The 26,461-nt window shown below is 39.4% G+C and overlaps 2 protein-coding genes across 2 annotated transcripts in view; one reads left to right on the forward strand and one right to left on the reverse strand.

Annotated features, from left to right (window-relative positions):
• Positions 1-26,155, reverse strand: part of tgm8 (transglutaminase 8) — a 28,265-nt gene extending 2,110 nt beyond the window's left edge. Inside the window, exons 1-14 of the mRNA XM_071473018.1 lie at positions 26,005-26,155; positions 20,969-21,139; positions 19,417-19,668; positions 19,129-19,247; positions 18,187-18,315; positions 17,285-17,462; positions 14,865-15,000; positions 7,368-7,477; positions 6,097-6,212; positions 5,842-5,968; positions 4,906-5,090; positions 4,166-4,340; positions 2,177-2,340; positions 493-626 (exon numbers count right to left, since the gene is read on the reverse strand). Coding sequence (XP_071329119.1) covers positions 493-626; positions 2,177-2,340; positions 4,166-4,340; positions 4,906-5,090; positions 5,842-5,968; positions 6,097-6,212; positions 7,368-7,477; positions 14,865-15,000; positions 17,285-17,462; positions 18,187-18,315; positions 19,129-19,247; positions 19,417-19,668; positions 20,969-21,139; positions 26,005-26,017 — 2,009 coding nt within the window. The 5' untranslated portion in view covers positions 26,018-26,155. The remainder of the gene's footprint in view (positions 1-492; positions 627-2,176; positions 2,341-4,165; positions 4,341-4,905; positions 5,091-5,841; positions 5,969-6,096; positions 6,213-7,367; positions 7,478-14,864; positions 15,001-17,284; positions 17,463-18,186; positions 18,316-19,128; positions 19,248-19,416; positions 19,669-20,968; positions 21,140-26,004) is intronic.
• On the forward strand, positions 9,178-11,183 carry LOC139615228 (uncharacterized). The gene has a single exon (XM_071473020.1). It carries the CDS (start codon positions 9,393-9,395, stop codon positions 10,290-10,292), a length of 900 nt encoding a protein of 299 aa, XP_071329121.1. The 5' UTR covers positions 9,178-9,392; the 3' UTR covers positions 10,293-11,183.
• Positions 26,156-26,461: the final 306 nt, after the last annotated feature.

A 26,461-nucleotide genomic window follows, 5' to 3' on the forward strand; every position in this document is an offset into this window, starting at 1 on the left:
AGTAAAACCTCTAAACATTACAACTACAGCAGGTTAATGAAGTTCAAACTTCATTTTTTTTTAAATTGCAACTGCTGTTGAAAACTGGCATTAAATGTCTCAAAAGATTCATAATCTTGTTCCTGATTGAAGTCAAAATGCTACAACTTTATATAAAGGCTGTGTCGAGCTGCTGCTTCTTCTTTTAAATAAAAACAGGTTTAAATTTCTCGAAGTGAGGACAACAAATCAAGGCAATGATAACAAGTTCCAACTCCAACCTGAATATACATGTGTGTCACTGAAACCACTGACAGAAAATGTAATCAATATTTTCATTTTAATTGTTCTAACCCTAACCCTAACTTGTAACTTGCACAAGATAATTCTGATAATTGCTGAAATTTATGAATTGCAGATTAATCATGTGGAAAATTAATTGTCATTTACATCTTTATTTTAATTAGCCTACAACATTGATAAGCACACACACACAGAAACAAACACACTTACCTGAAGTCAACCTCCTCTCTCAGTAGGCCACTTCCAGACAGGGTCAGAGTGCACCCCGTCACTGTTGTGTTGACTGGGTTCATGAAAACTATTTCTGCGATCACCTCATGGTAAAGTCTGATCTGCAGGGGAACCTATTACACACACATTTGAACAGATAATTCAAATACACAGTCAGCAACTTGTTGAAAACCACACTACCCATCATGCATCATGAACAGAGAAAAATAGTTGTATCTTGTCTAAGGACTGTCAACACAAAAACTTGTGTGCAATATCATCAACCAACTAAAAACAACAAACCAAATTACAGCACTTTTAAAATATGCATCTTTAAAAATGATGTTGTTGTGTCCCAAACTTAACTGATGACCCACAAAACAACATCCCACATATAGACACGTAATATGCCCAAAAAACAAGTCATGTTCCTGGTGAGACTAATGTTATTTGAAACAGGTTTATAAACCTTAACCACTTCTGAAAGTTACAGTTCTTCAAGAGCTAGAGGATTTTCCCTCAGGTGAGCATGTTTGTGTATGTGTGTGTGTGAACCCTGCAGTGGCACACACATCAATCATAGTCAGGACTGAACGCATTACTCTTACGTAACAACCTAACCGAGGAGAAAAACCTGTTAATGGTGACAGCTGGTAGCTGCAGGAAAAACCGCAAGTAGAATAATAGAAAAGATTCTTGGATGACTTAGAATAATTAAAACATCATCATTAGCGCCTCTGTAAAAGTGTATGTCTTATGTTGATCAGTGATGAGTAGCTCAGACCACATGACTGCAAACAGCCAGGTCTGATTTTTTTCTTTGAAGTCTGGTCTATGTTCAAACTCTGTCTTTAGACTCAACTTTAAAGGCTACATTTTATGTAGTTATGGTTATTTAGCTCGCAATGATTAAATAAACACCCTAAAAGCATCCTACTGCAGATATGATTATGATCAATACCTTTGGCAGATTGAGTAGTGCACTATGTGAAGTCTGGCTGAGAACTGATGAATTCAAAATTGAGGTTGTAGTGTTGGCTACAACCAACAACAATTATAAAAAGTGAACATTTGCTTGATCATGTAGTAGAGTATTAACTTATTTGGTTGCCTATTACAAGGTGAAATTCACAATTTATGTTACGCAAGTAAACATCACATACTTTGATAAAATATTTTTCATTTATTAATACAAAGAAAAAAAAAATCTTTGCCGGTGCTTACATAATGTTACACCTTAATGAATGGGCATTCTATCCTCTTGGCTTTTATTTTGAAATATTTAACTTTAGTTCTTTTTGTGTTTATGTTTTTAATTTTTAAATTTTTTTTTTTTTTTGGTTTAAAAGAATTAAATTACATGCCTTAAAATACACGGACCATGTTTGAACAGCAGTGTCAGTCTGTCTCTGGGTCAGACTACCACTTTGTTCATACTCACATTTCAACATCTGGCAATCTGACGATTAGCTCTGAATTTTGTACAGAGGCATTCAGAGTTCCCAAAGGATGAATCCTCCTGTGGTGATCACCTGACTCTTTATCTGTCTTGAGCTGTCTCAACTATTTTTCCTAAAATATGGTGCAGACATTCATGGTCCCCTTATACAAGAAGATACGCTAACAGCTGACACCTGGTGTGACAGGTGTTCTTAGTCAGGTGACAGAAGTTTTTTCTACTGACATTGAGGGAGATGGGTGGGTCCAGCAGCACAATGTCATTCACAGCCAGGTATTTGTTGTCAGGCTTCTGTTTGTCCGTGACCACAGCTGAGACCTTCATGCTGTCACACTGCACCATGTGTTTATGGTAGGCCAGGAATGGAACCAGGATTGGGATGGAAAGATCTGAAGGAGATGGAGGAAGATTTAAAGTGGGTTCACCCAGGTTCGAAGAAAACAGTATTTTAAATCTTGTGGCAGGGTTTCCCACACATAAATTTTACGTGGGAGGACCACCCAGGTATATTGACAGCCAACCAAGTATAATCGGCAACGCATTTCACCCAGTGATGCATAACAGATTTATCTTTATTTTTAATTTGTTCAAAAGTCACCTCCCTGTATGCCTACCTTTGCTGTAACCATGTCTTATAACGTTGATTTGTCTGTGACTATCATGTAGCCTCGGCTCCTCTGTGTTTGGTGAGTGTGGAGCTTTATTACAGTGGTACGCATGTAGCCTGTACAACAACAGCATTACCTGGTATAGACTCCCCTGCTGGCTCAGCAGTTGAAATTGTCACTGGTGAACGTGTGACCTGCAGAGTTTCTTATAGACAATAAGTTATTCATATTGTAATGAAACAAGTCCTTATTGGAAGGAAGAAAGAAAACAATGCCTCATGTCATCAAGTGAAAAGACACATCGATGTTTGGTGTGGATCCATTCAGTTGTTTTAAGCTAGTAGGATCCTCTTCCAGTTTCTTTTTGGTCAGTTTACTCTAAGCTAGAATATCAATTAAATTCTAAAAAAGGGGGACTACAGATGCTGCAATAATGTCTATATTCTGACAAGTGCAGCCTACATGTTCATGACAAGATCTTGTCTGAAAAAAGTTTGGTGATCGCAGTACCATTTTTTTTAATGCCCTGCTGCCAACCACCCCTGGCTACTAAGGCAATGCTATAGACTTGTTACAGCCTGGCTGGGATGTTTCCTTGTATGTCTTTCTTCTGTCTCCTCCCCCGTGTTCTTGTGTGTTTCCTCACAGCAGGGGCATGATGCAGCACTGGCAGCCTGACACACCTGCAGCCCATCATTCATCAAGCCAGTTTTCATCACCCACTCTCTGCCAGATTGTTCTGCTTGCTTTGTGGTAACACTTCAGGCCTGACCAGTCCCTTCTATTTTTGAATTTGGATATTCGCTTTGTGTTTTTTCCAGAACAAAAGTGCTCATCTGTGTTTTCTCCTCACTCAAGAGTTTCCTGCTCCAGTGCTGCTACCTGCTCTTGCTGTGAGGCTCGTCCTGCTCCCGCAACCCCGACTCTCCCTGAGTCTCCACACTCCACAGCCATTACCTGCCACACCACTCAGATCTGCCAAAGTCAGACAATAAACCTTCCTTTTTCTTTGATCTGCTTGTCTGTGTCTGAATCTGCTCTGGGGTCCAATCCAGACAAAAGTGCGAGCCTTAACAAGACTAGCCTACATCATATAAAGAAAACACCCTATACGTAAATGTTGCAATGGCCCACTAATGATTTTAACTGGACAAAATACATTCTAGTGGAACAGAAATACATTTTAACTGAAGAGACGTAAATTTTACCGGAAGAGATACATTCCAGTGAGAATACAATTCTGAAGAAGACAGAAGTTGGATATTGCAGACCAGAGCTGTTGTGGACAAGGTAAATTGTAGCTGTTTTAATCCCTATAGCCTTGTTGGTCTCTGAGGGAGAGTTTAGGTGAATGACCAGCTAGACAGTTGTGTATGTTATGACTTCAAAACAACAAATGTTTGATTGCAGGACGTGTCAAATCACGTGGGAACAGGTTTACAGCTTAAGTTCACTATCATCTCTCATGTATTTTGCAGACATTAACATCACAAATTATTTTAAGAGAATATGACCCCCCCCCCCCCCCAAACGGTTACCACCACAAGTATATCGCAGATCTGTGGGAAACACTGACTGGTATCTAGTCATCCAGATGCAGACTCACCTTTCCCAGGCTGAAGTGTCTCCTCCTTCACCTCATTCTGGATGTTGACAGCTGGTGACCCATGGTACCTCATGGCCTGGACACTGATGTTGATTGACAGTAGCCTGGCGACACTGCTCTTACTGTTTAGCACCAGTTTCAGGCTCACATCCTTGCCATTCATCGGCTGGGACACCTGCAGCACCACATAAGACTGACCTATGATATCCTTTATACAGGGATGTTGGCCAACCCAATACAGTGTGATGCAGCACCATAAACAAGATTTACTTTAAATCACATGATGTCAGAGACATTTCCTCATTGTGGCATTGAAGTGGTTAATATTCATATGGGCCCCAACAAGGAAACTTGAGCTAATCAAGGTCATAATCCCTATCATATTTATATTTTCAGGCTTAATATAGTTCTTTAATGTCCTGTTACCACAGCCAAGATGATAGATGATCTGAGTAAATTAAAATGTTGATAAGCTCATTTGAGTCACAGTTATTCCCACATGCTTGAAGCAATAAGTTTAATGAACTGCAGCAAGTGTTAGCCCTAGTACTTGGTTGTGCTACTTCATACAAGCTAAAAAAGTTAACTGGATAAGGTTGTTGAAAAAACAAAAGTCTCCAGCTAAACATGAAGCAGAAGGTTTTTAAAATAACATAACAAGTTCACACCAAGAAAAATTAGACTCAAAATAAGATTCAAAACATGCTCCATAGCTATAAAGGAAAAGTTTGCCCATGTACCTCCTCAAATGTCATGGACACTGGTGGCAGTGGAAGGATGACATCTGGGGTTTCATCATCCGTTTCTCCTCTGGTCTCATCCACAACATGGTTCTCCTCTGTCCCCCCACTCTCCACTTCCTCCCCATCTCTGGAGTAGTCTCTGGTGATGGCGTATTTGAAGACATCCCTCTCCTCCTTTGACCCTGAATGAGGTGGGTTAATTCAAGTCAATCAGCAGCACCACCAGAGGTGTTCAGCACATGTAAAGAAAAATCTTTATCAATTAATTTTCACAGTGAGCTGATTATACTGGATCACAGCTGTTGATCAAGCTATGTCAATCTTAATAAATAAATTGGGTAGTAAAGATCCCCATTTTCTTCTTCCTTAATTAACCTACCTATCTTACCATCCTTTCCTCATGACTGATTGGTTCTTGTTTTCACCCTTATCATGCCTCATTTACCTGATTGAGTGCACCTGCTCACTACAAGGTTAAATAAAAACCTCAATTTATGTTACTCTGTAGTTCTCCTACTGTGTCAATGTCTCTGGTAAGTTTATTTTCCTTATTTCTTTAAAAGGGACATAAGAGACTACTTTGATTTATTGTGTTAAGTTTGATCTTTAATCTCTATCATGTGCTGCTAAGAGATGCAATTCTTTTGAGATGGAAATATAATGCTTTGGTCAGAGGATTGAAGTGTCATGGCTTTCTCTTTTCCATGCATTCTGACCTGATGCCCATGATGATAATCAACCTTTTATTCTGAACCTCCTACTTTGCAAACTGTTTTGTAAATAACAGGCTTGCAGAGCTATTAACCTTATGTACAGAGCTTCTATTAGCTAGTTTTTAACTAAACAGACTGAACCTACTACTGAACTGAGGACAGTCAGACTCTGTGCGACTGCACTTATTAAAGAGGTTTGTGTGTGATCAGGTGAACCCACCCTCTCTGTGCTTGTAGGTATCAGTGATGTTCAGCCTCTTGTTGGAGTTGATGGACTTAGTGGAGATGTTCTGACCCACTCTCCTGGTGTCAGAGAAGATTGTCACTTTTGAGCCATCAGCTTTGACCTGACAGGAAACAACGATCAGCTCTTGAAACAAAAGTGCTAAAAAAATTATGTATATAAGCTGCAGCCCACATAGTTATATTAAACTGTGGCTGGACCCCTGCTTGATGGTGTCATCTGCTCACTAACCAGCCAGTCAATGCAGTCAGCATTGACCTCAGCGAAGACAAATGGGACATCATATTTGATGTGAGTGTCTCCGTTCAGTATGGCTGCAACTGGGGCTGGACCACAGCAGTAAACACCTAAAAACAGTCATCACACATACATGAAATTGAAGAACAACAGTCTCTATTAACATCTACTGCTTCCCACAGAATGGTTTTAAGTCTGTTGAATTAAAGCCACAAACATTTCTCAGTTTGTCCCTGAGAGAGAAGAAATTGGCTGGAATTACAATAATATTTGTTACAGTCAGATATTGATTTTATATATAGTAACTTTACTGGGGATTTCACAACAAGCCCCAAGGCAAATTAATTCAGTGGGCTCTAATCATTTAGTTGATTAGTTGATCATCAAAAAATGATTGGTTCCAGTGTTCAGATGTCAAAAATCTTTCGTTTCAACCTTAGTCTGTCACAGTAAACTGAATGTGGACTGTTGGTGAAAGAAGACATTTGAGGGTTTTAAGAACCAAAAACCATCTCAGTGTAGTTTTACATCTCTTCTCTCAGACTTTTCTCTGGAGCTCTACCTTTATGTTATTAATATGGGACCTTTAAACAAATCAAATTAAAAAATATATATATTAATAATAATTTCCTCATTAATCAATACTATGACACATCACAGCTGCAGTGCTGTGCAGGTGTCTTCCTGCAGTAGATAAAATGCAAATGTAAAATATTGTACCCGCTATGTGAACTTGTACATATCTGATCAGCCCCTGCAGCACTACGACAGGTATCTCATTGACTGTAATAAGGAAACCTTTGTGCTTTTTTTAAAAAATGTCATGTTATTGTAGATATTAAAGGACCATGAGCGTGGTGATGTCAATCTTTTTGTTTGTCCATCCCACATTTCCATAACAACATGAAGTGGTCTGCTTTGGACATCCATGGTCCCTGAGGAATAATCATAATGCTTTCAATGATTCCTAACCTTGCTAGTGCCACCATGACGTAAACACAAGAACCCATCAGGTATAGTCCCATGTAATTTCAATGAGCACATTTATGGTCCTCAGAAGATGAGTCCTTTGCATTTTGAACACTATGAACTTTCTGCTTGTATGAAAACCAAATTAAATCTTTCATCTGAACATTTTTTTGCAACACTACTTAAAAAATGTAAGGTCAGGGTGTGAAATTAGGACAAGAAACCAGGTGATCAGAACAGAGAGGAAAAGCTGCCCAAAGTTAAACTTAGAGAGAGCAAAACCACACAGTTGGTACCTTCGCTTCTCTCCTGTGGTGTAGGATCCAGAACTTGCCAGCCGTCGTATTTCCCATCGTTTGCTAGGTCTGGACGTCTCATCCACCCCTCCACCCACACATGATAGTTCCTACAACACAGCACAACATTAAGATTCTGACTGAACATCTGAAACTGTATAACCACCTCAGGAGAACCAGAAATCTCTCTGTGAAATCTGTAATGAGCACCTTCATCACTCTTGATCACTAAAAGAAAAACACACTTACTACAGCAACTACAATTATACTGAACAATATTCTAAAACAAGCTGTAAAGATCCCCTTGAGATTTAAAAAATAAAAACTCTGCTTTACTTAATTTGTGTTTGATACGTTTTTTTTCTGAAGAAAAATGTTTGTTGACCTTGTTAAAAGTCTGTCTCAATAATGCTGAATCTATGAAAAGGTGGAGAATGAGCAGAGAGAAACTTTCCCCTCCAGGAGATAAACATTAAGACTATAGTGTCCAACTCTGCGCAGTGAAGCAACAATAAGACAAACTTCAGAGAGGTGGGGGCTTTAACAAACTTAAAGGTCCCTGTGGAGTTTTCTCGTCAACAAACAGAAGCTGTGTTTCTATTCAGTGTGTCAGTCTTTCAGATTTGACATTTAGTGTTTAGTGTCAGTTGTTGTCTAGTGAATGCTCTGAACACATCTGTGAATCAGTGACTAATCCCTGGGGCTAAAATTTGCATGTTACAGCAGCACAAAGAGGAAAGAAAGACTAATAAACTATAACAAATAAAGTAAAATATAATAGAATATAAAAAAAAAAACTTCAAGGAATTACAATCTCAAATATCTATGTAAAAGAGTAAAGTAGTGGAATTCTGTAACCATGATATGGAACTATATGTAAAGGTGTGAATATCCTGTATAAAGAATATACAACAAAAATATATAGTGCTATAGAAATATGTCCACTGTATGAAACAATGCACACACACACGCACTCTCATCATCTTGAGACTAGTTTGCGTATGTGTGTCCTCATACATGAGTCAAACAAAACGGATACAAACTCATGAAACAACAGAAGAGGTCAAAACTCCTCACTTTTCAATCACAAAGCCTAGTTACAAGAAGAATGTGAAAGCCTGAAGTCAAGGGCACAGCCGTCTGAAACACCTGCAGCTCAACAAGAACATCCTGAATTCTGAGAAACCTGTCACCTTTAATCTGGAGTAATTGATGTTTTTAGGAGCCTGTGGGTGACAGAAACTGGTTCATCAACACCTTTTAAGTTGCTTATCACATGATTGATCTCTGTTCATTGTTCCCTCTCTTTTAGCTCAGTGTTTGGTCTTCACCAGTTCCTCAGGGAAATATCTAAATGCATTATGTTCACCTGCTGCTCTCTGCTCTCTGTGTCTGTCTGCTGCTCAGCAGGTAGAGGACAGGAGCTTTAACAGATCTGAAAACAGTCCACACTGATGAACAATGAGCTGAAACTCACTGTAAAGCTCCATAAAGCTGAAGGGAATTGCAGAGTCAGCTGACAATTCATCATCATGAGCAACACTTTAATTCACATTGTCATTTGATATATTGTTATAAAAACAGCAATTATTGATGCTTTAAAATTGCATTTATAAAGGTTTGGAGAAAATGTAGATGAAAAACAGAAGACAAACAAAATCTGAAAATGTTGATTTTGTCAAAAAGATTAAATTGTTCTGAGAATAAACATAAAAACTCAAACTGGAATAAAAAACTTTAGTCATTTAATGTCTCAATATTTGTATTACTAGTCTAGAGACAGGAAGACGTGCTGCGGTAAGCATATTGTGTCACTTCCGGTTGTAAGTGGTGTTGTGTTTGTTGCTGCTCTCCCTGAATTCAGCTGATCCTAGTTGTATTTTTGTATACAACCGCAAATTATCTGTTGTACTGTCGAACTTCTGTTCGATCACTCTCAGCTCTCTCCTTCTCTTCGTGAGATTCTCATTGAAACACAGCTGTTTACACACTAGCTCTGTTAGCTACTTTAGCTTAGCAGTTAGCATGGCTTCTCTCTCTCCCTCTCCTGCTCTCTCTTGCTCAGCCTGCTTCATGTTTAGTTACTCCTCTGCCTCCTTTAGTGGTAATGGTACATGTAATAAATGTAGTTTGTTTGCAGTTATGGAGGCGAGGCTCAGTGATTTGGAATCTCGGCTCCGCACCGTGGAAACCACATCTTTAGCTTCTCCAGTTAGCCAGCCCCCAGTAGCTGGTGCGGACCGACCCAGTGTAGCTCCTTCTGTAGCTCCTTCTCTCCCCCCAGCAGCTCCCGAGCAGCCGGGAGGTCAGGGCGGCTGGGTGACTGTTCGTGACAAGAAGAGGCTTAGTCCTAAACAAAAGCTCACGGCTCACCACCGACCTGTTCACGTTTCCAATAGGTTCTCCCCACTCAGCGACACACCCGCTGGGAAACAAACTCTGGTCATTGGTGACTCTATTCTGAGAAACGTGAAGTTAGCGACACCAGCGGCCATAGTCAAATGCGTTCCTGGGGCCAGAGCGGGCGACATTGAATCAAATCTGAAGCTGCTGGCGAAGGATAAACGTAAATACAGTACGATTGTAATACACGCCGGCACTAATGACACCCGATTACGCCAATCGGAGATCACTAAGATTAATGTGGAGTCGGTGTGTACTTATGCTAGAACAATGTCGGACTCCGTAGTTTTCTCTGGGCCCCTACCCAATCTGACCAGTGATGACATGTACAGCCGCTTGTCATCGTTCAACCGCTGGTTATCGAGGTGGTGTTCCGCTAACGATGTGGGCTTTGTTGATAACTGGCAGACTTTCTGGGGAAGACCTGGTCTGATTAGACGGGACGGCATACATCCCACGCTGGATGGAGCTGCTCTCTTATCTAGAAACTTCACTGAGTTTATTAGAAAGCCAAAGCCATGACAAACCAGAGTTGAGACCAGGAGGCAGAGTCGCAGTCTTACACTCTTCTCTGCGCCTCTCTTAGAGCAGTCGCCTGCCATTCACCCCCTAAAAACTGTGTCTGTCCCCCGACCACCTACATTTAAATATAATAAATCAAAAGCGAACAGAGGAGGAGTTAGACATGAAAACCTAATAAAAATTAGCACAACTGTTAGTCCAGAACCAAATAACAGGAAAATTAAATGTGGATTATTGAATATCAGATCACTCTCATCTAAATCTCTACTAGTCAATGATCTGATAACTGATCATAACATTGATCTGCTCTGTCTGACTGAAACCTGGCTGCAGCAGGATGAATATGTTAGTCTGAATGAATCAACACCCCCCACTCATGTTAATGTTCATATCCCTCGAGGCACAGGCCGAGGAGGAGGGGTGGCAGCCATTTATCACTCCAATTTATTAATGAATCCCAAGCATAAGGTTAATCATAATTCATTTGAAAGCCTTATTCTTAGTCTGTCACACCCAAACTGGAAGACACAAAAACCAGTCCTTCTAGTTACTGTATATCGTCCACCTGCCCCTTACTCTGAGTTCTTATCTGAGTTCTCAGAGTTTTTATCTGAGTTAGCTCTCAGCACAGATAAAGTTATCATGGTGGGTGATTTTAACATTCACGTAGATGTTGAAAGTGACAGCCTGAGTCATGCATTTAATTCATTATTAGACTCAATTGGCTTCTCTCAGCATGTTAATGAACCCACTCACTCTTTTAACCATACCCTTGATCTGGTTCTGACTTATGGGATTGACATCGAATATTTAACAGTTTCTCCCAGAAACCCTCTTTTATCTGACCATTCTCTGTTAACATTTGAGTTTTCAGTCATGGACTACACAGCATCTTGGGAAAAAATCTATTACAGCAGGTGTCTCTCTGACAATACCATTAGCAAATTTAAAGAAAGGATCCCATCAGTACTTAGCCCACTGCCATGTATCAATGCAGTAGGGAACAGCTCTCTTAACTTCACATCCACACAGGTTGATGATTTTGTTGATAGTACTGTAGCCTCACTGCGTGCAACTCCAGATACTGTGGCCCCTCTGAGGAGGAAGGTAGTGAGTCAGAGAAGGCTAGCTCCATGGTACAACTCAGAAACACGAGCTTTAAAGCAAAATTCAAGGAAGCTAGAAAGGAAGTGGCGTTCTACTAACCTGGAAGAATCTCTAAAGGCTTGGAAAGACAGCCTATTGGCGTATAAAAAAAGCCTCCGTAAAGCCAGAACATCCTATTATTCATCATTGATAGAAGAAAACAAGAACAATCCCAGGTTTCTGTTCAGCACTGTAGCCAGGCTGACAGACAGCCACAGCTCTGTTGACCCATCTATACCTTTAGCCCTCAGTTGTAATGACTTCATGAGCTTCTTTACAGATAAAATTGTCTCTGTTAGAAAAAAAATTCACCATCTCCTCCCCACAGCTGGCTCAGATGTACTGTCCAGTTCAGCAGCCTCAGAGTCCACTGTAACTGGCTTATATTTTGACTGTTTCTCTCCTGTACATCTCCCTGAGCTCACTTCAACAGTTTCTTTATCTAAACCATCAACTTGTCTTCTTGACCCCGTTCCAACAAGGTTGTTCAAAGAGGTTTTTCCTTTACTTGACACCTCTATATTAAGTCTGATTAACTTATCTTTATCAACTGGTTATGTACCGCAGGCTTTTAAAGTTGCAGTAATTAAACCTCTACTTAAAAAGCCTACTATTGATCCTCATGTTTTAGCCAATTATAGACCTATATCCAACCTCCCCTTTATTTCCAAAATCCTTGAGAAGGTCGTTGCAAACCAGTTATGTGATTATTTGCACAGGAATGGTTTGTTTGAAGATTTTCAGTCAGGTTTTAGAGTCCATCATAGCACAGAAACTGCTCTGGTTAAGGTTACCAATGATCTCCTCATAGCTTCAGACAATGGACTTGTCTCTGTACTTGTCCTACTAGATCTTAGTGCCGCATTTGACACCATCGATCATAAGATTTTATTACAGAGACTAGAACATATGGTCGGCATCAAAGGAACCGCACTAAGCTGGTTTAAGTCATATCTGTCAGATAGACTCCAGTTTGTTCATGTTAATAATGACTCCTCTATCATAACTAAAGTCAGTCATGGAGTTCCACAAGGTTCTGTGCTAGGACCAATGCTCTTCAGTCTATATATGCTTCCTCTGGGAAACATTATTAGGAGGCACCAGATGAATTTTCATTGTTACGCAGATGACACCCAGCTGTACTTATCCATGAAGCCAGGTGAGACTAACCAGGTAGCCAAGCTTCAGGTGTGTCTTAAGGACATAAAAATCTGGATGACCAGTAATTTCTTACTCTTAAATTCAGACAAAACTGAAGTTATTGTAATTGGCCCAAAACACCTCAGAGATACACTATGTGATAATATACTGACTCTGGATGACATCACCTTGGCCTCCAGTGCTACAGTCAGAAACCTTGGTGTCATTTTTGACCAGGACTTGTCCTTTACTTCACATATAAAGCAAGTCTCTAGGACAGCCTTCTTCCACCTGCGCAATATTGCTAAAATCAGACCCATTCTATGTCTAAAGGATGCTGAAAAACTAGTTCATGCATTTGTTACCTCAAGACTGGACTACTGTAACTCTTTATTGTCAGGATGTCCCAAAAATTCAGTAAAAAGCCTCCAATTGATCCAGAATGCGGCAGCACAAGTACTGACAGGAACTAGGAAACGAGATCACATCTCTCCTGTGTTAGCTTCTCTGCATTGGCTCCCTGTAAAATCCAGAATCGAATTTAAAATCCTCCTCCTCACCTACAAAGCCATTAATGGTCAGGCACCATCGTACCTTGGAGAGCTTATAGTTCCCTATTTTCCCAATAGGACACTTCGCTCTCTAAATGCAGGTCAACTTGTGGTTCCCAGAGTTTGTAAGAGTAGAATGGGGGGCAGAGCCTTCAGCTATCAGGCTCCTCTCCTGTGGAACCAGCTCCCAGTGTGGGTTCGGGAGGCAGACACCCTCTCTACCTTTAAGATCAGGCTTAAAACTGTCTTGTTTAGTAAAGCTTATAGTTAGGGCTGGCTCGGGTATGTCCTGACCCATCCCTTAGTTATGCTGCTATAGAGCTAGACTGCTGGGGGATTCCCATGATTCACTGGGCGCTCTCTCCCTATTTCTGTCTCTCTCCCCCTCTCTCTCTCGATGACCTCATGCCATTAACTTTGTTTCCTTTTCTCTCCCGTAGTTTGTGCTTCTCCTCTCTCTCCCTCTCTCTGTCCTCATTCTGCAGGTATCTCTGCCTCGGGAGCAGCAGGATCCAGATCCACCACTACTCATCTTTACTATTAACCACTGTTACCTGTCATCATTATTATTGATAACACCATTACCTACACAGCTGTTCCTGGTCTCTCTCTCTCTCTCTCTCTCTTCTCTCCCCTCTCCTCCCCCTCCCCCTCTTTCTATCTTCTCCTAAACCCAACCGGTCGAGGCAGACGGCCGCCCACCCTGAGCCCGGTTCTGTTGGAGGTTTCTTCCTGTTAAAAGGGAGTTTTTCCTCCCCCCTGTCGCCAAGCGCTTGCTCGTTGTGGGAACTGTTGGGTTTTTCTCTGTAACAAAGTAAGGTCTTGACCTTACCCTGTAAAGTGCCTTGAGATAATGTATATTATGATTTGGCGCTATACAAATAAAATTGAATTGAATTGAATAGTCTCAAAGCACCACAAGCTGTAACACTACCATTCATGTTCAGAGATTTTTACTGTAAAAGGTTCATAAAGGTCTAATATAAGCTGGAGACATTACTTTGAATTATCACAGTTAGTGTTTAAAAAATCATTTAAATGTCAAGGACAGTATTTCACTGGCAACTGGAGGATCATGTTGTACTGCACACCTGACGTCATTGGAAAAAAGAATTTAAAGCATCTACAAATACTCTGTCTACACTGACAGATGAAGCTCTCAGTCCCCACCCCCAAATGCTGCTGGATGTACAGTGGCTGGTAAACTTCAGCTGCACTTAGCAAGTGCTGACATGTTGACATGATTTATGACATAATCAGCTGTCATCACACCTCATCTCTGATCTCAGTTTCAGGTTGTAAATGTCAGGTAATAGTTATTTACTCATTAAACTGAGGCATTAAAGTGTGAACACACTGACTTCATAACTCCTTGACTAAGCAGCTCTAATCCAATAAAATTTTTTTATTGGATTAGAGCTGTGATGTTTTATGTGAAAACATCACTTGCAGTGATTAACCCACAGAAAATTGCAACCTCAGCTCTACAGAACATTTTAGTTTCTTTCAGCTCATTGTTTTGGCTCATTGCTCTCATGTCCATCATCTTCCAGCTCTTGTGTACCACCTGCTCAGCATCACATGCATAGTGTGCAGCTAGCTGGTGAAGAAAGGGAAGCATTTGGCAGCTAAAGAGCCAGAATGGTGGGTGGACACCAAACCAGAGCTAAAAGGAACATTAAAACTCAGGGTTAGGGCTTCAGGTTTCTCAAAGTAAGAAAGTGTTGCATCTCACCAGATACTGTCCTTGGATGGTTTCTCCCTGACACCGTAGTCAGCATGGTACACGTCAATGAGCAGGTTCTTGTTGCTGTCATGGGCTGATTGGTAGTTGGTGATGACGCGGCAGGGGATGCCAAGCAGACGCATCACTGGAACCAAACAAAAGTTTGGAGTCATTCAAATCAGCTCTGATCACAGTGTTGAACTCTCACTGTTTTGCAGCTCCTGCAGGTTTCAGCCTAATATCAGCTAGCTTCAACTCTGTCTGTCCTCTTCTCTCCTCCTCTCTGTGCTCGCATATACAGTATTTTAATTCATCTGAATTCACAGTAAAGCTGTTCTCATTTACATGTTTTTTTCTGGTTCTGTTGTCATCACTACAGAACAAGTTTGAAACAGTGACTGAAACGTGGTCCTTTAAAACCACATGCGACTTTCTTTTCAAAAAAGGACCAAGTGACAAATCTAGCAACCTTTTTGGACAAACCATAGCCAAAAAGTCTGAAAGTTCTGCTAATCAAGCAACAAAGGTGCTGAGTTGGCAACATGCTAAATCATTTTGAAAGAGCAACACCAACTTGGGAAACTTCCAAAACTTGGCAGCCGACCAATGGTACGACTTCATCAGTCAGTCACTGTTTTTTTCTGTTGAACCAAACACAAATTGTTGCCCTGCCAGGGAAATAAACAAATAACAACAAACTGTCTGTCTGTGGTTGCATAATTTTACACTTTTATAGAACACTATCCTCTCAGCTTTTATTTTTTAAATATTTACCCTTATTTCTGTGCCACTACCTATCTTCCTTCTTCAATTCAAAAAGGAAAAATGAAAAAAAAAAGGAATTTGCAAACACCAGAATTGAACCATTTCTTCCTGTTAGATGTTCTTGTTTTTCACTTTTTAATTCTCAGTTTTTGTATTCTTTGGTTTTTGGTTGAAAGTTCATGGATTGGCTGACCCCACTGAAGAACACTGGCAAGAAAAAGTATGTGAACCCTTTAGATTGACCTGGTTTTCTGCCCTGGAATCCATGACTCATTAACAGAGATGTGAACCAGCTCCAATGATTCCCTTAAATCTTCAACTGTGACTCTGATCATCAGTGTTGAGCTGTTGGAGTCATCTCAGCTGGATGACCTGAATCATCTTCATCTATAGACAGTTTGTGTGACTATGGACTGATGATCTAAACTCTCTGAGATGACACTGTGACCCTTTCAGCTTCGTGCTAATTTATACATAAATATAAATGCAGATAATTCCCAACAGTTCACTTAGTTTTTATCACCACTGTTGATCCTCTACCGCTGAAATCGTGACATTTATCCAAAGACAAAAGGTTTTAATTCACTGTCTTTTTTTTTTTTTTTTTTACTGGGCTGTACTCTACATCTACAATATCTTGACATGTAAAGTTTTGAATTGTTGGCTTCAAAATTATTTCTCATTGAATCATAGTTGGTCACTGTTTCAGGGCAAACACACCTTGTTTGAGAAACTGTAATACTGGCAGAGACAGAGGGGAGGCAGCTGTTATTAATAGACTTTGGTTACATCCTGCAACAGAGTCATGTGGCCAATGTCAACATGATGAGTCAGATGATGTGTTTTCATTAGGTGTGTATGTTTTATTGTTGTATTGTTTTATTGTTCTAACTGTTCTAACATGATATTTATACCTAAAGGGAACATATTTAGAAAACCAGCATTATTTTTACTTGTTATACCCATTGCTCTGACATTGTGCAGTTCACTTGCCTTTGTCTGTGATGCTGCATGGTGAATCCTTAATGCTCCAGGCAGCACTCCAGTCTGCTCCCTGAATATCCTATCTATTAGTTTTTATCAATATTTCATTTAATTTCTATTTTCATTTCTATATTTTTATATTTATTTATTCAATTATTTATTTATCCAAATAAGTTTTTACTTATTTATATTTAATACTATTTTTATACTTTTTTTCAGGCACTCTGATCCTCTCCTCTGATTGACTGACTGTTTTCTGAGTGATCCAATAAAATTATAGCAGATTTCAGGTAAACACTCAGAGAAATCAAAATTCTGCAAGGTTTGATGGTGGGTGTGTTTTAAGGCTCAGTTTCTGAATACAGGCTGTGTGCATTTCTCTGTGGACTGAGGCTTTGATACTTTCACAGTATTAATATAGAACCTAGACCTGCTTTATAATCAAAAACACATGGATATCTACTTTTAGACTGTATGGACCTTTAAATAATTATTAATAAGTTTATAAAATGTTAGAAAATAAAGTTTCCCAGACTCTAAAGTGACTTCTTCAAACCAACAATCTGAAGTCTCTTTTCTCAAACAGGGAAAAGTCAAATCTGCACATTTAATAAGCTGCACAGAACATGAATACATCAAATACTGTTGTTCAAGGTGACAGGGCGAGAAGCTGACATTACCTGAACACATCACACCGGCGAACACCCAGCACTGCCCATACCTGACTGGGTGGCAGAATGTGTTGTACCACTTCTTGAGGATGGCGTGGCTGCCGTTCCAGTGAGAGGGTGAGACCCCGCCCCAAAAGGAGCCCCCCCAGTGTCCCTTCAGAATGCCATGGTCGTCTGCACTGTTGATCTGAAAGAAAACAGACAAGTGAGCTTAATGTGATATACTTTTTTTATATTTTGAAAACTGCTCTTCAAGTTTATTTCTCAATGCACAAAATGTCAAGAACAACTGCATGATGAAATGCCTATGGAGAGACTCAGGTATTCTACACTTGTAAAGTGTAAAAGGTGTGACAGCACAGGTGTCATCTCTTTAATAGCAGGTGCATTGCCCAGGGCCATGGCTGAGATGAATCATGCGCATACTGACTGTGTCAGGTGGTTATTCAGCATTCTGATGTTAAAAGCTATTCCATCAATAATATATAAACTGGAGTGGAAAAAAAAAAGGGTTAGTCACTTTCTAGAAAACCATTGAGGGTAAGGTAAATAAATAATAAACAGTTATTAGTTTCTAATTTTGTAGTGGCCAAAAAGATTTTGAACAATCTAACAACAGCAATGGAAACATGCAGATGCATGCACAATAGAAACACAGATAAACACACAGTAGACAAAAGAGCACTGAGACTTTTAAAATGTGTAATCTTCAAATATAATGAGAGCTTAAACTGCATTCAGTCTAAAAGTTCAGTTTTAAAGTCATTTAGTGGCCGAACATTTCAGCAGTTCAGAAATGTTTCCTGGATTATGGTGCACAGTGGTCACAAACATCAGCCCACAAATGTCACAAATGTCTACTGCTGCTACAAAAGGTATGTGGAGGTAAAGACACAAAGATTCTGTCCTACCATGGCGCTGACCACGCGGCTGACGTAGATGGGGTTACAGCGAGCAGACACGTCATCAGCTGGGTCAATCAGGTGTTTACGGTTGACGTCCAATATCTTCATACAAATCTTCACCATGTTGTCCTCAAACTGGATGAGGAGAGACAAAAACATAGACACTGGTGTTATTCATGGTAGTATGGTGACATTTAACCACAGATGGTTTAGAATTTAAACTTAAAAAGAGAAATCCTCTTTATGTCATATTAAAACTGTTAAGAAAATCTGAATTATGAATTTAAATTATTCTTGTGAAGTTACCGAATACCTACTTTTAAAATTTCTAGCACTGAAGAAAAACCCAGCTGAATGTATTATTAATTTATCTTTGAAAAGTTTCAGTTGTCAAGTTGTAATTTCACAAACTTCATTTCCAGTACATATTTTTCAGGGTTCACATATTCAGACAGAAAATTAAAGAACCCAAACACTGAAAAATTACAATATATTCAAAATTCTAAAATACAATAAACTTTAAAAAATAGTCAACAAAGTTTGATTACTCAAAGACAAATTCAGACATTAAACTAAAAGTTTTTAAATTCATAACTGAACGTCTGCAATGCCTTGTGTCAGCCTGAATTCTCTGACTTCATTTGTGCAATCATTTTGAAATAAAGTATTTAAAAACTTAAAAATGTCAAAAGAGGGAATTCTGACCTTTTTTTCAAAGAAGAATATGTAAACAGTCAATTCAAAGATATTTAAATTTCAACATAAAGAAATCGCGATTAGGTGTTGAATTGTTTAAAAGATAAAAATCTTTATGGCCTTTATGAAACTCTACATGATAAACAGACTCATCTGATTTGTACTGCAGGTGGAGGATGGAGAAAGTGGAGTCAGCCTTGTCAGTATAAAAAGTGTGTGTTTGTGTGTGTGTATATGTGTGTGTGTGTGTACCTGTGCATAGTCCCAACTCATAGAGACGATGTAGTTTCCACTTCCTTTGTAGATTGTTCCCTGTTCATTCATCACGTACTCCTGTCGTTCCTGCTCATCAGGCAGAAACACCCAGTCATCTACACAGAGGTGGAGAGATGCAGACAGACAGAGGAAACAGCTACACAAGTTAAAGTACATGAGCATTTTCAGCAAAATGTACTTAAAGGATGAAAAGTAACAGGCAGATATTAATATAACAGTAATCCCTGGTGAATCCTGTAGATGGACAAACAAAAATAAACCTACCAGGACACCAGGGGTTGAAGAGAACCACCAGCGTCGCCAGCAAGATTTCCTCGTCCCTGTGTTTCACAGACAGCTTGTACTCTCCTATTGGGGTGTCAGCTGGGGGGGTGATGATCAGAGTCAAGACTGTCAGTGGGGAGGAGTTCTTCTGAGGCTCCACCTTCCACACTGCCTTTGCTGATGGGGAGCGCTGCATGATGTCTGGGATACCGAAGCACGACTTCGTCCCGCGGTCCTCAGATGGAAATTCACCTGTAGAGTGAGACAATACTTCACATCAACCTGTACATCTGTCCATTGATTTTCAACAACAACTGAGCCTTCAAGTTGAAGTAATGCTGTTGATCTTTTAATGAGTCTAACTGACAATACTTTGACCCAAAATCTTCTTTATGATTTTTAGGTCAGACAGAGAATCTGCCTCAGAAGAAAAAACAGTCTGCTTCAAATCAGTCTCACCTTTCCCCCCTGAAGCACTGGACGTCCTGTTTAGACTCTCAGGATGCTAAGGCCTGTTCCTATATACCTGGAGCCCCTGGAGTAACTTCTTATTTATTGTAAAGTGTATTATAGGAATTGACTGGATACTTTATTTTTCATGCATTTATTATTGATTCAATGTTTGCTGGTAAACCTGTATTTTAATGCTATATTGTGTATATATGTTTTTTGGTTTTTTTTAAGAGATAAAACAGCTTTATCTATAGGTTGTGTTGTTTGTATGTTGACTCAGTGAATCTCTTTATGGTATTTTTTTCGATTTGCAATAATTGAAGGTATCTCATAATGGCAACTTCCCTTAATATTTGACCAGCTGTACATTATGATCTTCACTATCAGTGTCTCTTCACACATGTAGTTCAATTGTAAAGTCAGCGTCATAAATGTGAAACCAATTTCACTGGATGTTGATATTTGGTTAAATGTATGATGTCAGGTGACTAATGTCAGGACAACATTTAACACCTACATTAATCTGACATAGAATAACTGATGACAGCTGATGTTGACATTTGGTTGGTTTTAAATTGTGTTGTTCAGTAACCAAAATCCAAAAAGCCAGTAACATCTTTACATATAAAACATTCTGGTTGTGAGAAAAATCCAATGTCAGCTAAACATCACAATGTCAATTAGCCAAGGGTTTTGACGTCAGCCTGATTTTCATTTCCAGCCAAAATTTAACATCTGTTCAACATTAGAGTCGTTACATTCCAATGTTTTTCTGATGTTACATTGTGTTCTTATACCCTTTTCTTTTTTTAGTTTAGTTCTTTAGTCTTGGTTTCAGTTAAGCTTAGCTAAGGTTAGCCATGACTTCCTTCTGGATAGCTTGATCTATCTCTCTTGTTTCATTGTCTGACAGTTTTAAATGCTATTTTTTACAGAAATCATCATCTTTAATGGCATCAAAAGTTTTATATGTTAGAACAGATCACAGGAAGGCCTGCTGTAACTATTATGGCCAGATATTTAGTCACCACATCCTGCCTTTGTAGAGCAGCATAGTTTGAAAAATTCTTTAAACTGAATGATTTAATGAGTGACTAACTGGTCACTGCAATGATGGTGAGCGGATGAAGGTCAGGGTTGAAAGCCTGGGTCAGGTGAAGAGTCAGGGTGAAGAGCTGGCCTCGCCTCACTATCAGCTGATCCACTGAAATTTCACTGGTGTGGTGTTTAGTGTTGTTGGTTTTCCAGTGGAGGTCCACTGCCTTCAGGACTGGAAGAAATGAAAACACACACAAGTTAACACAATCTGTGTGTGTCAGGTTTCTAAAAACTCTTTTCAATCATTAAATACACTAGTATAAATAATTGAAACTGATTCATTTAATGCAAGTAATATCTAATTTCAATATTATCCATTTTTTATGAAGTACAGCAGGAAAAGTGAGTTTCCAAGTGAGAAAGACAATGGATCAAATATGATTTTTAATGTTTAGGTGGATGTCTGCACCAGGGCCTCAGGTACACACTTGAAACTTACATCACACAAACCCTCGTGGACCTCGTGGACCTTGCATATTCACAGATGTGGAACGTATAACACTGGCTTAGAACTTATTCATACTTTCTGTGTCCACGTGTCTGTGAGGGTCTGCTTTTGTCCATTTGATATAAATGTCGTCATATACCCATGTCGACAAGGGACTGCAGAGATATCCGAATTGTGACTGTCTGCGCTGCAAGTGCACATGCTCCAGATAACCAAATGGAGTCATGTTTTAAAGAGAGGTTGTGTGACAGTGGCGTTACCCATATTTATGCCTTCTTCTTTGAAACAATACAAAAAGCTAAAAGGCATTGAACTCCTGGTCCTCTTGTCTTCTTCTTCTTGATTTTTAGAGCAGTCAGCAAATATTACCACGTTGACATCAGTGATGTAGTATAAATTATATGCAGGTATACGTCGTATATGCACTACCACTAAGAAAGCTCCAGAGTTTCCCTTTTAACACTTAAAAATGCCTGAGGTTAGGGTTAGGGTGAATTGAAGAAGTATATCAATTCACAGTAAGTTCTGTGAGCTGTGAGAAAATACATGTCAGCATCAATGGTTGCCCTCTACACAGGGATTACATTACAATGTCTTGGTGGCTCACCAGGTAGAGTGGATACCTGTGGCCTTTAGCTGCAGGTCATACCTTCTCTCTCCCTGACTGTCCTGTCTCTCTCTCACTGATAGAATAAAGAAACATGCTGTCAGATACAGGACTGAATGGGAGACAGAAGATGACTCAGCTCTATCCCTGGTGACACATACAGCTGCTTCAGTCTCCATGGAGGATGTCTGATGTTAAACAGCAGCTGCAGGTGTTACCCATGTCCCAGCAGCTAAAGAGTAGACTGCACAGTGTGAGTGGAATCACTCACCTCCTTAAACCCCAGACTTCCCTGAGGCCTACATGGTATAGCTTATTGATTAATGAACTGTATGTTCCCAACTGTGTCTATTTGAGCCTATATTATACAATAAAGGTAACAAGACAATAATTAGCAAATTGATCATGATAATATTCCACTCATTCTCTTAGATTTGGGGCATAAGGTTAAGATAGTTATTTATTTTAGGGTTGGGGGGGGGTCACTAGTCACACAGTATACCCACTGATTGACATGGACCCTCAGTTATAGCATGAATGAAAAGTCTGCAGCTTTGCAACGTCTGTATTTTGCAGAGCACTGAGCCCTTAGTGGTGTTCAACCTTTTCAAGTCACGACCCCCAAAATAATCAAGTTGGTGTCGGAGTCTCGGGCTGGAATATTTTTTCTGAGAAGCCATCACTCCACAGTCATTCCATGTGAGAGCTATAAACTGGCTACAGCTGCTTGTTTAAGAACCATACTGTGGCACAAAAGCAACAAATTATTATTATTTTTTCTGTCTCCAACCATAAACTCATGTGCACTGTGACTCTAACAAACACACTCAAGAAAATCTGTTCTAAGGCAAATTTTATCACAGGTACAGCCAATGTGTTGTAATAAACCATTTTCACTCTAAAATGTGTGATTTTATTTATTAATTTTTTTTCTCCACAAACATGTGGTGACCTCTGGAAATTATTGTACAAACCCTTGGGGGTTGGTACCCCCAGGTTGAGAACCACTGATCTAGAACATAAAACCACTAATGTTTCCACATTTAAATGGCAACATCGAGTGTGAATCAGGTCTGAACTACACTGAAATACAGTGGATGAAATGTTCTAAGTCATGTGAACCTATTTTCACCTGGATGCCTGGACCGCATTTTGTTATTACATAATTTGTTTTTACAAGGTCACAGGTTACTTAACGGCCCTGTCTTTGTGAAACGATCAGTGGCATGATGGAAAGTCTGAGCAACATCAGACAGACAGATACCACCTTGGTGCTAGGCCAGGTGTGGGCCATGCTCAGCTGAGGGTGTTGACCTCACCTCAGCGAACTGGCTCGGCGTGTTACAGGTGACGGCGCTGTCTAGTAACACTGACAGAAACTCATGAGGGTGCGGCAGAGAAAATAAATAAATACCAGATGGTAAAATGTCACTGCTGAAGGAATATGTCTCAATGGGGCAAGACAGGACAGGACAGGATGAGAACAGAATTTCCTCAACCCTCCACAATTACAGTGCTGATGAAATGGATTAAAGCTGCAAGAGCCAAACACAATCAAAGAACCATCATGAAAATACCATCCTGAAAATACAAAAACAAGCTAAACATGATACAGAAACTTCCTTGAAACTTTTTTCTGGTGGTTTGTCTTGTTGTGTCTTCTTTTCTGCTTTGTTTGTAATGTTCCTACTTTTAACATCTGTCTTTTTGGATGTGCTACGTGTCATGTTTACCCTGATGGACATTTAATGTTTGGACTTTTTTAATTAGTTTTGATTCTCTTTGTTTGGACTTTTTATTTCATTTCCTGTTTTCATTTTGAAGTTACTTCCTTCTGTGTCTCTTGCATAGACTGTTTAAAAACCTCGAGGTAGACTCCTGAAGAGCCTTAAAGCTGTGTTCTATCCAATGACCATCAGGGGGCGACTCCACTGGTTGTAAAAAGAAGTCTGATTGTATTGAAGACTATGTAAAAATGTCTCTACTTATCACTTGATTTATTACCTCAGTAAATGTTTTTCTGAAGAGTTTAGGGTCTCAATCTCTAGTTTCCAGCCTTCGTCAATACAACATGATGTTCATTTTGTAAATCATGGTCCATTTAGAGGAAAATAGACCATAAAGCAGGGGATGCATTAGGGCGGGGCTACCATGTGATTGACAGACTGTACCTGACAATCAGGATAGAGGACAGAGCAGGTCAGCTCCACCCTCACTCCTCCTAAGCTCCACCTTCTCCTCCAAATATGGTTTCTTCTGGTTTCAAAAAACCAAGATGCGGACAGACAAATTACAAACTGAGGCTTCACAGACCAGTAGGTGATGTCATGGTGGGTTGACACTTGGTCACTTGTTTTTTACTTCCTGTCTTGGCCCAGTGTGATTGTCTGCCCTGCCCTGATGTGTTTCACCTGTCTCAGCCTGCCTCTCTGTGTCTGTTCAGTTTCTGTGATCACTGTCGTCTGAGTCACTTCCTCCAGTTTTCTGTTCTTCTCTGTTTCCTTCATGTTTTCAGTGTTCTGATTTGTTAGTCTGATCTCCTGTGTTTAGTCTCTGATGACCTTCAGGAGAGGTTTTGTGTGGACATTGTTTATTAAAGCTCTTGCATTTCACCTTCCTGTCTCATTTGCTGCCTGCATTTGGGTCCACCTGTCCTTACATAGGACACTATGTAGATATTGTTAGTTATCTTGTATTATCAGGCTGTTTCAATGGCCTGTAATACAGAAAAAATTTAGAGAAACATCAGCTATGTGTGTCTGGTCCAGGTATTACTCATGTTGTGGGGACCTAAATCTGTTTACACTGTCACATTATAAGGATTTGTCTTCCTTATGGGGACAAAAAGCAAGTCCCCATAATATAGATCAGACATTTCTTTACAGTTAGTCTCCAGGGACTGAATTTAAGTTAATGTAATATCCCCTAAAATGACAGAGACATGACTGTGTGTGTGTGTGCGTGTATGTATGTATGTACAACATTATATTGAGTTAATCTCTTTCAAATACATTTGACAGAGATTCTCCTGATTGAATAGGTCTCCATCAGAGAAGCTCTTCATTCTGTTCAGTAAACTTCCGCTCCGCAGACAGTAAAGAGCTGCCCACCAAATATCAGCTTCTTTTGAAAACCTTTCTCTGAGGTCAACGTTGATCATGTTGAACAGGAGAGAACAAATGGATCTTCTGGACTTGATCCACTGAAATCAGGGATTAAAACTGACCTGAGTTCTTCTGATCTGAACCTGATTCAGCTGAAAGATGATGTCTGTATTTTAGGCTATGAATTGATGAGTACAGGCAGCTGCAGGATGTAGCTCCATCACAGACATAATCACAAAGTTTGTCTGTGTTTTTTTGGTTATTCATCCTTAAAATCAAATGTAACAAATAGCAATTAAATGGCAAATGTGATCATAACTGGTGGCTATTTTTTCTAAATGTAATGTAGATTTTCTTATCTTCTTTGAATTGACACATATTTCTATGATATGTTATCTATTAAATGTTGTTGTTTTTTTCTGTGAAGCCTCTTGTGACTTTTATTTATATTTTTTATATTTTTTCACATTTATCTAAAAAAAAATCTATTTATATTTAAGCTGACTTGAAGTACTTGCTTTGCTTTATCTTTCTTTATATTCTTCTTCATACTATGTTTCTATGAACTAAAACAAAAGCTATTTGGCAACAAACCTGGTTCTTTGTTATAAAGTTCTTTTCAAATATCATGATTATATTATGACTACATTATTAATTTCCTCAGGTGGCCACCAAACAGCTTCTATAAGTCTTTCTAAATGTTTTGCTGAATAGATTTCACTGTGTGAATTCTCCAAACAGAACAATAAAGCATTCATTCATTCATATACATAGGAAAGGTACAGAGTCAGTGTCAGTGGATGCAGAGATCCACACAGGACGAGATATGGTGATAAAGTTACTTATAATAAATACCTCTGTAAAAAAAGTGCACTTACTAGATAGTGTCATCTCTGCAGAATGCTCTCTCTCAGTAGTAGATGTCAAAACAGTAAACTGCTCTCTAGCAGGTTCTCAGCAGCACACTGACAGGTGACACAGTGCTGAAGGATTTTAAGCATAAGCCAGGCCCGCCCCCTTTTCAGATTCAGGTGGAACGTGTCTGACAGCCTGGACCATTCAGTACTTCCTGCTGTGAAGATTTCACTCAACATAAACTGTTTTCAGCAGAGTCGCTACAGATGTGACTGAAAACTCATTAAACTGCCATTACAATGTATGATACATACATTATTATATATGTATGTATTATATATTATTATTATTACAGTACATAGTATTGTACTTTTTATATTGTTATTTCCTGTATCTTTCTTTAGTGTTTGCACTATACAGCACTTTCATGAATAAACTTTATTGACTGACTGTTACATGACATGACACTTTTAACAAAAG

This window comes from Trachinotus anak, unplaced genomic scaffold (assembly GCF_046630095.1).
Source record: "Trachinotus anak isolate AG129_WGS33_773 ecotype Australia unplaced genomic scaffold, CSIRO_AGI_Tana_v1 ptg000044l, whole genome shotgun sequence".
Lineage (NCBI taxonomy): Eukaryota > Metazoa > Chordata > Actinopteri > Carangiformes > Carangidae > Trachinotus > Trachinotus anak.

Excerpts from the sequence above, each read along its gene's own strand:
- LOC139615228 (XM_071473020.1), top strand. The coding sequence starts at position 9,393 with ATGGCTTCTCTCTCTCCCTCTCCTGCTCTCTCTTGCTCAGCCTGCTTC.